The sequence below is a fragment of the Oryzias latipes genome, chromosome 22, assembly GCF_002234675.1.
Source record: "Oryzias latipes chromosome 22, ASM223467v1".
Taxonomy (NCBI): domain Eukaryota; kingdom Metazoa; phylum Chordata; class Actinopteri; order Beloniformes; family Adrianichthyidae; genus Oryzias; species Oryzias latipes.
In genome coordinates, this window is record NC_019880.2 from 2,441,510 (window position 1) to 2,452,620 (window position 11,111).

The 11,111-nt window shown below is 47.9% G+C and overlaps 1 protein-coding gene across 5 annotated transcripts in view; it reads right to left on the reverse strand.

Moving 5' to 3' along the window:
* The window catches only part of kiaa0586 (KIAA0586 ortholog), a 21,434-nt gene continuing 10,323 nt past the window's right edge, over positions 1-11,111 (reverse strand). For 2 of the 5 annotated variants that reach the window (XM_011490123.3, XM_020713418.2), the window contains 18 exons: positions 9,245-9,407; positions 8,584-9,107; positions 8,436-8,508; positions 8,117-8,341; positions 7,825-8,038; positions 7,551-7,742; positions 6,719-6,831; positions 6,226-6,345; positions 5,918-6,090; positions 5,718-5,842; positions 5,432-5,628; positions 5,215-5,368; positions 3,589-3,748; positions 2,110-2,360; positions 1,989-2,041; positions 1,704-1,796; positions 1,446-1,551; positions 1-786 (listed from right to left, as the gene is read on the reverse strand). In XM_011490123.3, coding sequence (XP_011488425.1) covers positions 680-786; positions 1,446-1,551; positions 1,704-1,796; positions 1,989-2,041; positions 2,110-2,360; positions 3,589-3,748; positions 5,215-5,368; positions 5,432-5,628; positions 5,718-5,842; positions 5,918-6,090; positions 6,226-6,345; positions 6,719-6,831; positions 7,551-7,742; positions 7,825-8,038; positions 8,117-8,341; positions 8,436-8,508; positions 8,584-9,107; positions 9,245-9,407 — 3,043 coding nt within the window. In that variant the 3' untranslated portion in view covers positions 1-679. The remainder of the gene's footprint in view (positions 787-1,445; positions 1,552-1,703; positions 1,797-1,988; positions 2,042-2,109; positions 2,361-3,588; positions 3,749-5,214; positions 5,369-5,431; positions 5,629-5,717; positions 5,843-5,917; positions 6,091-6,225; positions 6,346-6,718; positions 6,832-7,550; positions 7,743-7,824; positions 8,039-8,116; positions 8,342-8,435; positions 8,509-8,583; positions 9,108-9,244; positions 9,408-11,111) is intronic. The other 3 variants (XM_020713415.2, XM_020713416.2, XM_011490124.3) reach the window with 3 other exon arrangements.

The following is an 11,111-nucleotide window of genomic DNA, read 5'->3' on the forward strand; positions in this document are numbered from 1 at the left end:
TTTCAAGAAAATAAACATTTTATTCATTTCTGCATTTAATGAGGCGGTGATAACAACAGCTCAGATGGGGAAAAAAAGGTGAGCTGGATCAGGCTTCAGGTAAACCAGAAGCCAAAATCTGACCCAGTATTCCACGTACAAAATAAAAGAGGACAAATTAATCCCTAAAAAACCAACGGTTTCTCTGTGTCTATAGAGAAAAGTGAAGAAGAGACGAATGCAGCAGAAGAATGACGAAACATGGGAAAAGGTTTTCCTTAAATATTGCTTTCATAAAGCTGGAGACCTCAGGAGAGGATCACCTGCAACTCCATAAAAGCTGCTCAATTTAATCCAGAGCCTGAGAACATCGACCTTCTCTCAGACACACAGAGCAGGTCAATAACGGGGATCAATACTGTGAAATCACAGGGATAAAAATACTTCTCAAGAATCCCTGGGGGCTTTTACTGTGGCGTTTGAGATGTGGAGGCAGAAGAACGTTCCTGAAGGTTCCACGTTTGGGTTCTGTATGAGCGACAACCCTCAAACTCAAATATTTGAGAACAACGTGAAGACAGAAGTGAAAGGGATGAACCTCTGACAGTTGGGAGCTTGTTTATTGGATCCAGCATGTCTGAGTTCCCATTGGTCAGCAAACGCATCACCTCACCCTGTTCTTGCTCAAACGGGTACCGGATCAGAAGATGTCGCCGGTTGAGGAGTCTGAGTCTGCTGTCAGCTCGCGCTGAGGTCTGATGGAGGACTCATGAACGTCCCTCTCGGTGTCTCCTGGCTCCTCTTGGTCTGCAGTTTCAGGAGCAGACCACCAAACAGACAGATGAGAGCATGTTTGTGTTATGTTAATCACACAAGCTCTGCCCTCTTCCTTCAAAGCTTCACATAACGAAAGGTGCTTTCGAAGGCCGAAGAGGACAGAGGGAGACTCACTGAATGAACAGAACTGAGGGTCAGTGAACGCAGCACGGCCTGCAGCCGAGTCAAGCTTCGGCGTTTGCAGTAAGCTTCACTTTACAGCTAAAACAGTGAAATCCGCTCAGGCTTTGCTTCTTCTAAACGTGCCGTAAAGTTCCTCCTGCAACTGTTGCATCCTGACGCCTCAGGCAGCAGAAACAACGCTGCTCCTCAGCCTGCAGAGGGCTCTGGTTTCCATGGAAACAGCCTCACACTCAGCCTTGAAGCCTCCTCTGATCGTCGACGCGCTTTGAGCCGCTTCTGTGTGGGTTGGAGCTGCAGGCTGTGGTGCTCACAAAGAGCTCGTGGCAGCTTTTGTGTTTCGCGCGGAGGAGACAGCTCAGGCTGCTGCCATGACAACAGCCGAAGCTGGAGATGAAGCTCAGTGAGTTCACCCCCCCCCCCCGGAGGCAACATCACTCAGAAGACACCGACAGGGATCCTCATGAGGGTGAATCATGCTCATGGTCGCTTGGTGATTACACTCCTACCTGCAGCCCGATCGATCTGCTCATGGATGTTCTCCTGCAGGGCCGTGTTTGCAGGCTGTCCCGGGGTCTCATAGTCTCTCACCTCCCCCAAGCTCATCTCCTCCTCCTGAAAACACAGCAGGTCAGAGGTCACTGAGCATGGCTGCTGGAGATCCTGAAGAAAGGTCTGCATCAGAGCTCCTCCAGGGAAAAAGAGGAAAACACCGAAAGGCCTTTATTTTGAAAGTGCACACAGGAAGAAGAATCCCTCTGACTGACCTCCAGCTGGAGTCCCCTGTGTGAGCCCGCCTGACACGTCAGGGGTAGAAGGTCACCTCCTCTGACCTCCTCAAAGGTCAGAGGATCAAACTCCTGGCAGGGGAGATAAGAAGTGAGAAAAACAGTTTGTTTAAACTCAGACGGAAGTCTTCATCTCTCCTGAAGGTGTTTTCTCTGTGGTTCTGAGAAGACTTTACATCTTTACATCCAAATTAAATAAAATGTTGAGCTGAAAGGTTGAAAAAGTGCATCATGGGTGAAACATCGGGTCTCCTGACTCCTTACCATGTCCTGCAGCTCTAGCAGAGAGCTGGACAAACTGCAAACGCTGTCGTCTGCTGAAGAAAACACATTAGGATGAGAATTTGAAGCCCGTCAGGAGATGAAGGAAACGAGGCGGTGGTACCCGTCAGAAGCTGCTGCTGCTGCTGCTGCTGGTTGATGCTGATGAGCAGCTCTCCCTCAGAGATGTGCTTCAGAGCTGCTTCCGTCTCAGCCGTCACCGTGCTGGAGCTGCTGGAGCTTCCCGTCGGCTCCTCCGAGGAGCCGGAGGGAGTTCCGGCAGGCGGGGACGGCGCAGGAGACAGAGGAGGAGGAGGTGCGGATGGTGGAAACGGGGAGCAGAGAGGAGGTTCCTCCTCTGCCACTGACATGATCCTGCATGGAGAGAAACTGCATGAACTTCGTAAAAACCACTAAGCTAAACGTTTCTTTTGGAAAATCCTTCTGCAAATCGTTGCTTTTTCTGTGATTCCTCAAAATGTTCCCGCTCGTCTGAACTTTTCATTGTGACAGAAGGTTAGACAAATATCTGAGACGTTTCTCCTTCTGAACCCAACACACCTCAGACCCCGTTTCAGGATGAATGGCTGCCAAGAAGACGGCAGTTTGATTCCAGTGGTGTCCTCTTAGACGCCAGATGACGGGTGAGAGGAATCCCTCATAAATCTACAGGCTCAGGTCTTCCAGGACGTTCCCCTACCTCCTCCAGCAGGTGCCAGAGGGAAGTTAGACACGGGAGACCAGCATGGGACCTCCTAAAGCTTCCCGTGATGGTCTTCAAGGCGGAGAGTATTTTAAACCACTGATTGTTGTTTCACAATTCTTCATCCCATCCGTCTTCATGGAGAGAGCGTTGGAATTCTTTCAGAACTTTAAAAACGTTCGTTCTCCGCTTGTTGCTGCAGAGATCAGCTGATGGGGTTTGGGTTCTCAAAGGACTTTGTTCAAGACCTGTTCTGATGTAACTACAGCACCACCTGCTGGTGGGATCTGATACCTGCATTGGGCTTTTGTTCTGGATCTATGAAGGCAACAGAAGCGGAGAATTCGACCAGATGTAAAGCCTCTTCTGCTCTCTCCATCTCTAAACAGACTAAACTTCAAGCTGCACTTGACCAGGTAACTATAGAAACCTGCCTTCTGTACTCTTAAATGAGAACAAAACAGATTTTTTGGACATTTTTTTGAATTAATGTTCCATGCAAACACAGAACTATAGTCTTTTCTTCACCAGAGAACAAGTTCAGGACAAAAAGTGTAAACTCAGCAGGACAGAGGAGCAGCTAGAGGGGAGAAATGGTGGAGGACGCCGTTTCCAACCTCATGTTGTGAGAATATATATTTTACCTTCAAATCGTACGTCTGATCTGTAATGCTGTGTCTGTAATCTATCCTTTATGACGTGTTGCTGGTGTAATCAGATTACTAATCTACCCCATCCAGACATGGAGCTTCAAGAGCCAGGTTCCTGCATGTTAACTAGTGTTTATAAATTGTAAAGAATTAGTCAAAATAAATCTAACTTTCTCCCTGGTTACTCAGACAAACCTGGTTACTGATGTGCACATACAGTAACTGTGTGTATGTGTGTGTGTACACGCACAGCTGCCGTTTGTTCTCCATCATGACCTCCTCCGGTTTCTCCTCATCCAGCGGCAGCTCGGGGTCTCCCCAGGGCAATGGATGTGGGGCCCGATTATCATCAGGTGGGGTTTGTTCAGAGAGGCGGGGCTCTGGGCTGTTGGTAGGCGTGGCCACTGGCTCTATGGTCACAGAGACAAAAGAAGTAAGAGAAGAGCCTGAAACATTGAAAACTACACAAATCCCACTAGAGGTGTATTCAGAATAGAATTAAAGTATTTATGTAATCAGATTAACACGACTAGTCAGGCTGTACTCAGTAATCTGGTTTCACCTGTTCAACCAGATCACTGAATCACTTAGTTTGTAACATATGGCATATGATTATAGTCAGATTACAGAACAGGGTTATAGTTAAAAGGTAATCAAAATAATCCACTGTCAGGAAGAACATAAAGACTATTTTCACATTACAGTACATATGTAATCTGATTACTAGGAGTGTAGTCAGATGTAATCTGATTACTAGGAGTGTAGTCAGATTACATTACGGGTGCAATCAGATCACCAAGAGTGTAGTCTGATTATAGTATCTGATTATAGTATTGATACAATCAGATTACTAGGAGTGCCATCCAGATTAAAATACATGTGTGATCAGATTAAATCAGATTACTTAAAGTGTAGCCAGTGCAGATGTAATCAGATTACTGGGAATGTAGCATGATTACAGCAGGTGTGTAATCACATTACAGTGAGTATATAATCAGATAACAAAGCCAATTCAAATTACATTTCAGACGTTCTCAGATTACTGAGAGTATTGTAAAATAACACTGTAGATACAATCTGATTACTGGGAGTGTAGTCAGATTACAGTACAATTAAAATCACATTACTGGGAGTGTAACAAAGTACAGTACAGGTGTTATCAGATCACCAAGAGTGTAGTCTGATTATAGTATAGATATAATCAGATTACTAGGAGTGCAGTCCATATTAAAATACGGTTGTGAACAGATTTAATCAGATTACTTGACGTGTAGCCAGATTACAGTGCAGATGTAATAAGATTACTGAGAGTATAGTAAGTGTAAGCTACATTTTATGAATATGCAATTTCATAGGAATTGTTTTTTATTTTGTTATTTTTTATTCATCTAAATGATCAGATTTAAATAGTTGTGGAAAAACATTGAATGTTCAAACCGATGCTGTTCAGATCAAACCTAATACATTGTCTGAACACTAGAGGGCGCAAAGCCGTTGTTCCGTGCTGATGTCATTCACAGATGTTTTGTTGCTTTTTGAACTGTTGTCAATAAATTTTTGAACTGTTGTCAATAAAGTTGGAGGTAGGAGCAACACAGTTATTTCATTGACGTCAATGGTTGTCCATACGCGTCAAAATTCGTGTCGTCCATACTTTATGAAGAGGTTAAAACCCGGAAGAGCAAGAAGGAAGATGAAGAACCAAGATTGATGAAAAGAACCAAAGAGAAACCTCTACGGTAAGATTATGGTGCAGATGTAATCAGATTACTGAGGGTTTAGTAAGATTACAGTGCAGATGTGATCCGTTTATTAAAAGTCTATTCAGATTAAGGCAAAGCAACGACCAGATTGAAGGGCTTTCTGTTTGTCAGACCTGCCACAGGGATTGGCTGGGGGGGGGCCTGGCTCACAGGGCTGGGTGGTTGGGATGGAGGCGGGGTGGTTACTGGCGAAGGCTCCTTGCTGGACTGGTTCATGCTGGGCTCTGGGGTCAGAACTGGTGTAGGAACCAGAGGAACCACTTTCACCTAGAAGATATGGAGTCATTAGACACAGACAGAAAGGAAGCAGAAGATGGATGATCCTCTAACCTCAGAGTCAGCCGCTCCTCCTGCTTTTAGAGGCTCCTCCTCTGGTTGAGGTTCTGGTTCTGGTGCTTCTCTCTGACCGAACATCTGAGCTATGGTCTCGGTCAAAACCTCACTGACCAGCTGTCTGATCAAGCCGGAGTCCACAGGTGTGTTTGTGTCGACGAAGAGCTGCAGACCTTCACCTCCAGCTGCTTCCACTGAGCAGGTACAACACAACAGGTGAGTCCAGGACAGAGGCGGACGCAGACGAGCAGGTGAGGAAGACGAGCAGGTGAGGATTCCTCACCGATATCTGAGGCGAGGCTCCGCTCCTCCAGCTCCGATTGGTCAGAGATGTAACTGTGGACCGGGTCGGGTGGAGGGGGGCGATAGAGTTCTGAAATGATTCTGGACATCAGCTGCTGCTCCACCCTAATGAAGAAGAACCCGAGTCATAGAACCTGTAGGAGTGAAAGCAGGTGGGACCGGTTCTGACTGGTTCCTCACCACTCCATCAGCCGGGCCTCCAGAGACACCTGCTGCTGGCTGACGGCTGGATCCTGGGCGGCGGGGGAGGACGGGGCTGCCGGGGGGAAGGCCGGTCCGTGGTACAGGACTGGAGTTGGAGACGGACCCCCATCCAAAACCAGCGCTTCCTCCGTCAGCCCACTACCCTCCTCCTGGGGGAGTCAATCACAGAGGATGATGGGTATTTCACAGACAGCCCCACCCACCTTTCAACCCCCCCATGCTGTTCTGTCAGCCTCCAGCAGGAGGAGCTGCTGACCCACTGGTGAGGAGGATGTGGAGCTTACCTGATGGTTGTCAGGGGGAACAGCCTCCTCTTCCTCCTCTTCTTCTTTCAGGCTTTGTACCTCAAAGATGTCCACGGATGAAGTGGGCGGGGCTTTGACTGCTTCCGTATGCTGCTTCTGCCAGAGAAGAAAAAACAAAACCAGTAAAGTCACAGGCATCTCTCGTCAGGGTTTTTCTCCACATCAACTCATGAAACCAAACAGTGGCGTTGTGGTAGAGTGTCCGCCCTGAGACAGAAAGGTCGTGAGTTCAATACCACAATCAGGTTTTACAAAAGATATGGGACTTGGTGCCTCCCTCTGCATTTAAGGGGTTGGATCAGGGGGTTAAACCGCCAAAGAGTTCCCAAGCGCGGCTGGGTCAAAAGCAGAGCACACCTGTGACACGCCCAGGTGTGTGACAGTTGATGGGACTTTAACATCAGTCGCTTTTCTGTGACCTCAGGATCGGAAAAAAAAATCAAAATTTCCCCTCAAAGATGACACAGCTTACCTGTGGGTCAGGTGCTCTGGTTCCCACAGTAACCACACCAGTGGAGGCGGGATCTGCAGGCAGTGATGTCATTTCCTGAGCAATCTCTGCCCTGGAGTTTATCCTGGGTCGATCTACACGAAGAGAATTGGTCAGCACTTTAGTTTACGGATGATGACGTCTCAGGTACCCAGGGACTCTGAATCCAACGTCATTTAATGTATAAAACATCACAAAAATGAAAATAAAATGAATAAATAAGCTGCTGTCATATGAAACCCTAAGACATTTTATGACAGTGATCATTTAGCGAATCTTTTAAAAAGAAAATAATCTGTTTTTTTTTGGCAAATCTTCTGAAAAAGTTGCAGTTCGTTCCAAGTCTGGACTTCATCTGAGGACTTGAGTCTGGAACTGTTTCCTTTCTTTTTGGACTTTGACTCTGGTATACAGTAGACCCTCCCTACAACATGGTTCTCGCAGATTTTCTTTAAGAAAATCTTTTTATTTTACTTGTGTTCTTCCTCCTGATGGGCTGTAACTGAATCTCCTCCGTGCCGTGTGTCCTGTACAGAGGGCGATCACTATGCTAAATCTGTATAAATCTTTGATCGCGATCATGTCTTAGTTTTCATTCTTTAATACTGGACTTATTTTCTATGAAGGTTTGGAATTTTGAGAGGTTAAACCAGAGAGGAAAGTGAGAAAATGTTCAAATCTGTCTGGGAAAAAAGCGTAGAAAGTGTGTAGTGAGGAGTTTTACCGCCTTAGTTCTCGCCTACTTTGTGGATTTCTCCCTTTTATTTCATTTTAGAACCTAACTTCAGCGATAAACGCGGGAACTTTCACTGACCCAGAGGAACGGCCATGGCGACAGGAGCGCTCTCTGCAGGGCTCACTGAGTGGGCAAGGTCTGGCGGTGAGAAGTGGGATGGGCTGAAAGGATAGCGTGGCTGTGGTTGCAGTGGCGGAACTTCAATGGGAGGAGCCAGAAGTTGGGGCGGAGCATAACTGGTCTGAGTCTTACAGGACTTTAGCTTTACACCTGAGAGTCCAGAGGAAAGAAAGGAAACTCAAGAGACGATTGAGGAGACAGCCTTCACAGCTAAACATGCCTTCATCCTGACCTCTGACGCTCTCCACCAGCCGGGGGCGGGGCCTCCTGCTGAGTGGCGATGCAGGCGAGCTGAAGCGAGGGTACGGGCTTTTCTTCAGGGTTCTTCTTAGACCCTCGTGAGGAACTTTTCCGTACAACCGAGCAAGAAATGTCTCTGCATCTGACTCCAGCTGCTGCTTAGTCGTCATTTTATTTGTGACTTTGATAGGCTCCGCCTCCTGAAGCTGCACACATGAAGGGTCAGTGACAGCTGCTTGTTACAAATCAATATGATCGATCATTATTATGAGAGCTGGGTGGACCTTTCTGCCTCCTTTGGGCACTCGGTTGGCTGATTCTCCTGGAGCATCTTTATTCTTGAATGCATTCCCTTGTGTTGTCCTAAAAGTCATCCCTGGTTTTCGTTCAGCGCCTCTGAGCATGCTCACTGGCTTCGGTCTCCCGGCAGCCCTCGAGTGTGGCACCTTAGAAGCAGCTGATCTGCCGGCGTCCTCTGCGGACCTCTGAGCAGGAGGAGAACCACGAGTCTGAGGGAGGAGAAAGCAGAGCGGCCGTGGTTGGAAGGAAAACAAAAAAGCTCATTTGTCTTAAGTAGGTCCAGGTGCTGCAGGGCCTGCTCACCTGAATGTCCCTGTTTAAGACGCTGATCCAAGCGTCCACGGCCTTCTTGATCCGGACCTCCTCTGTGTAGTCTCTGCAGAGGACACAAATGCAGCCTGAAGCTCCTGGAGGATTCAAAGCCTCCCGATCTGCTGTTAGCTTCAACTACCTGTTAGCAGTCAGAGCCTGCAGCTGGCAGTGAAGGATCTCTCCCGTTCTAGCTTTCAGCAGAACCTCCAGGTTCTCCTCCAGAACTCTCTTCTGTCTCTGAGTCTGACGGAGGACTCGTCCAGCCTCCTCCAGCTTCGACAGGACCACAGGCCTCTTCTGAGGCCGTTCAGACTGGGTCTGATGGGTCTGGTCCTCCTGAGGCGGGGCATGGTGGAACAGGCTTTGGTGGTATGGGGGGTGGTTCTGTTGGGGGGCTGCCTGGTTGAGCTGAGGTTGTCTGGAGTGGTTGTGGTTGGACTGCAGGTGCTGGAGCCCGCTGGAGAGAGACTGGTCTGGTTGGAAATGGGGCGGCTGAGACTGTTGCTGAGGTGGATGGGGCAGGTTCTGATGGGGCAGGTTCTGATGGGGCTGGTTCTGATGGGGCAGGTTCTGACGGGTCTTTTCTTTGGACTGAGGCTGGTTGTGTTGAACCAGGAGGTTTTCTGGTTCTGACCTGGTGAGTTCGGAGGGTTCTTGAGGCTGCTACAAGTAATAAATAGAAAATATAATTTGACTTAAGTGTCTGACCTTTTTCCGGAAAAATGCCGAGTTCATTTTCATCTGCTGTGTGTGTGTGTGTGTGTTTGTGTTCTTGCAGAGACAGCTGTAGTGTAACTCACTGCCAGCAGCATCTTCATCTCCGTCTTCAGCTGCTGCATCTCCTTCAGCATGTCCTGGGCTCTCCTGGCCGCCTCCAGGCTTTGACCGGCCAAAGCCTGCAGATCGGGAGCTTCCTCACCAGAAACGCTCGGATCGCTCTGAAGACGCCGACCATCTCCAACTCTGCAAACATCCACACAACGCTTTTTTTAGTGGGCGGAGATAAAATGATGACCATAGTGCAGCTACTGCAGACAGTCTGCCTGTGCCGTTGCTAGGAAACAGCAGCATCATGGCGGAATCCTTCTGTGACAATGAACTGAAGGACGACTGACCTGCGTTTTCACAAAAGGATAAAGTTTTGTGTTTCCGCTACCTTTTCAAAATTTACAGTTTAACGTAGGTTTTCAAAATTCAAATTAAACAGAATCAAAATTTTGGCAAATAATTTGATATTTATTTGAATCGTGTTGAAGCTGTAATCAAATGAGGTCAGCAGTTTGCTAACCCTGGCACACAGAGATTCCCCTGGATTCTTCTCAGAGGATTTTTGATGCCGTTGACGGTGACATTTTCTTGAGGTTCACCAGTGAGGAACCTATTTTCATCATTTAAGTCTGTAGATTGATCATGTTTCTGCCTCTGTCACAAAAACCATTTGAATGAAGTCTGACCTGTGGGTGGCCCTTTGTCCTTACTCACATTTGCTGCTGTCGTCAAATCCAGAATTTATAATGAAGTGGTCAACCTCTGACCTTTGACATCCAACATGTTTTTTATTATTCTGCTGCAAATAAAATGATAAAATATAAAAAGGTGTACATGTTTATTTGTTTTTTTACATTTCTCATGGTACCACAACATCTGCAGCAGTCGGCTTATATTTTAGATTTTGTGTAACCTAGTGTTTTTTTTTGCATTGTTGGGGGGGAGGGGGGTGTCTTTGTGTTGGCTTTCCATCTGAAATGACAGCGAGGCTCTGCGTGAGCGACGCCGCTAAAGGACGCAAGGTCAGCATCAGAACATGTTTGTCAGCCATCGTCACGGGGAGGGGGGTGCGGCGGTGGGAGTAAGGGGGAGGGGTCGACAGAAGACTCAGATGGAGGCAAACAAGATCCGGGGGGGGGGGGGGGGGGGGTTGTTGTGATGATGCTTGGAACGCCTCAGATTGCCGATAAACACATAATGCTGGAGTCCGATGCAGGGTTGGTGGTGGTGGTGGTGGTGGAGGGGGGGGTGTTCTTATGTATAAATGATGATCTTGTGGGTGGGGGGTTGGGGTGTGGGGCGCTGATCATCAGTTAGTTTTTGCTCCAACCATCAACAAGCCCGCATGAGATTTTAATGTCACCGCCTTTCTTATCGCATTCCTGAAAACATCTCAGCCGGGGTAGCTGTAACCATGGCAACCACATCCTCTTCCATGGCAACAGCGGAGAAGGGTGGGCACCGACTGCAGTGATGTGGAGACAGAAAAACAGAGATGTGCGGGGCTGAAGCTTTTCAGCATGAAGCTCCGAAATATTTGCTCTCCAGATTCTGAAAAGCCGAGTCCCGACACGCCGCCGCCACCGCCGCAGCAGCGGCGGCGGAGAAGACAGACTCCTGCCTGGACCTTTGTTCTGACGTGCAAACAATTTTAGACATGAACTGACTCCATAAAGAAGGGCTGCTTTCAGCACACACGCTCCTCTCTAAAGCATCCACTGCACCCGGGTCCTCCTGACAGAACCTGATCATCAGATGAACCCGTTCAGGGTGAGGGCTGCAGGTGTGGAGGAAGAGGACGACCAATCCGGTCAGAAAGACGATGAAGAAAAGACGCTGAGATCTGAGGATCAGGTCCTGCTGCGCTGTGAACAGTATTTGACTTTTCGTTCAGCAGGA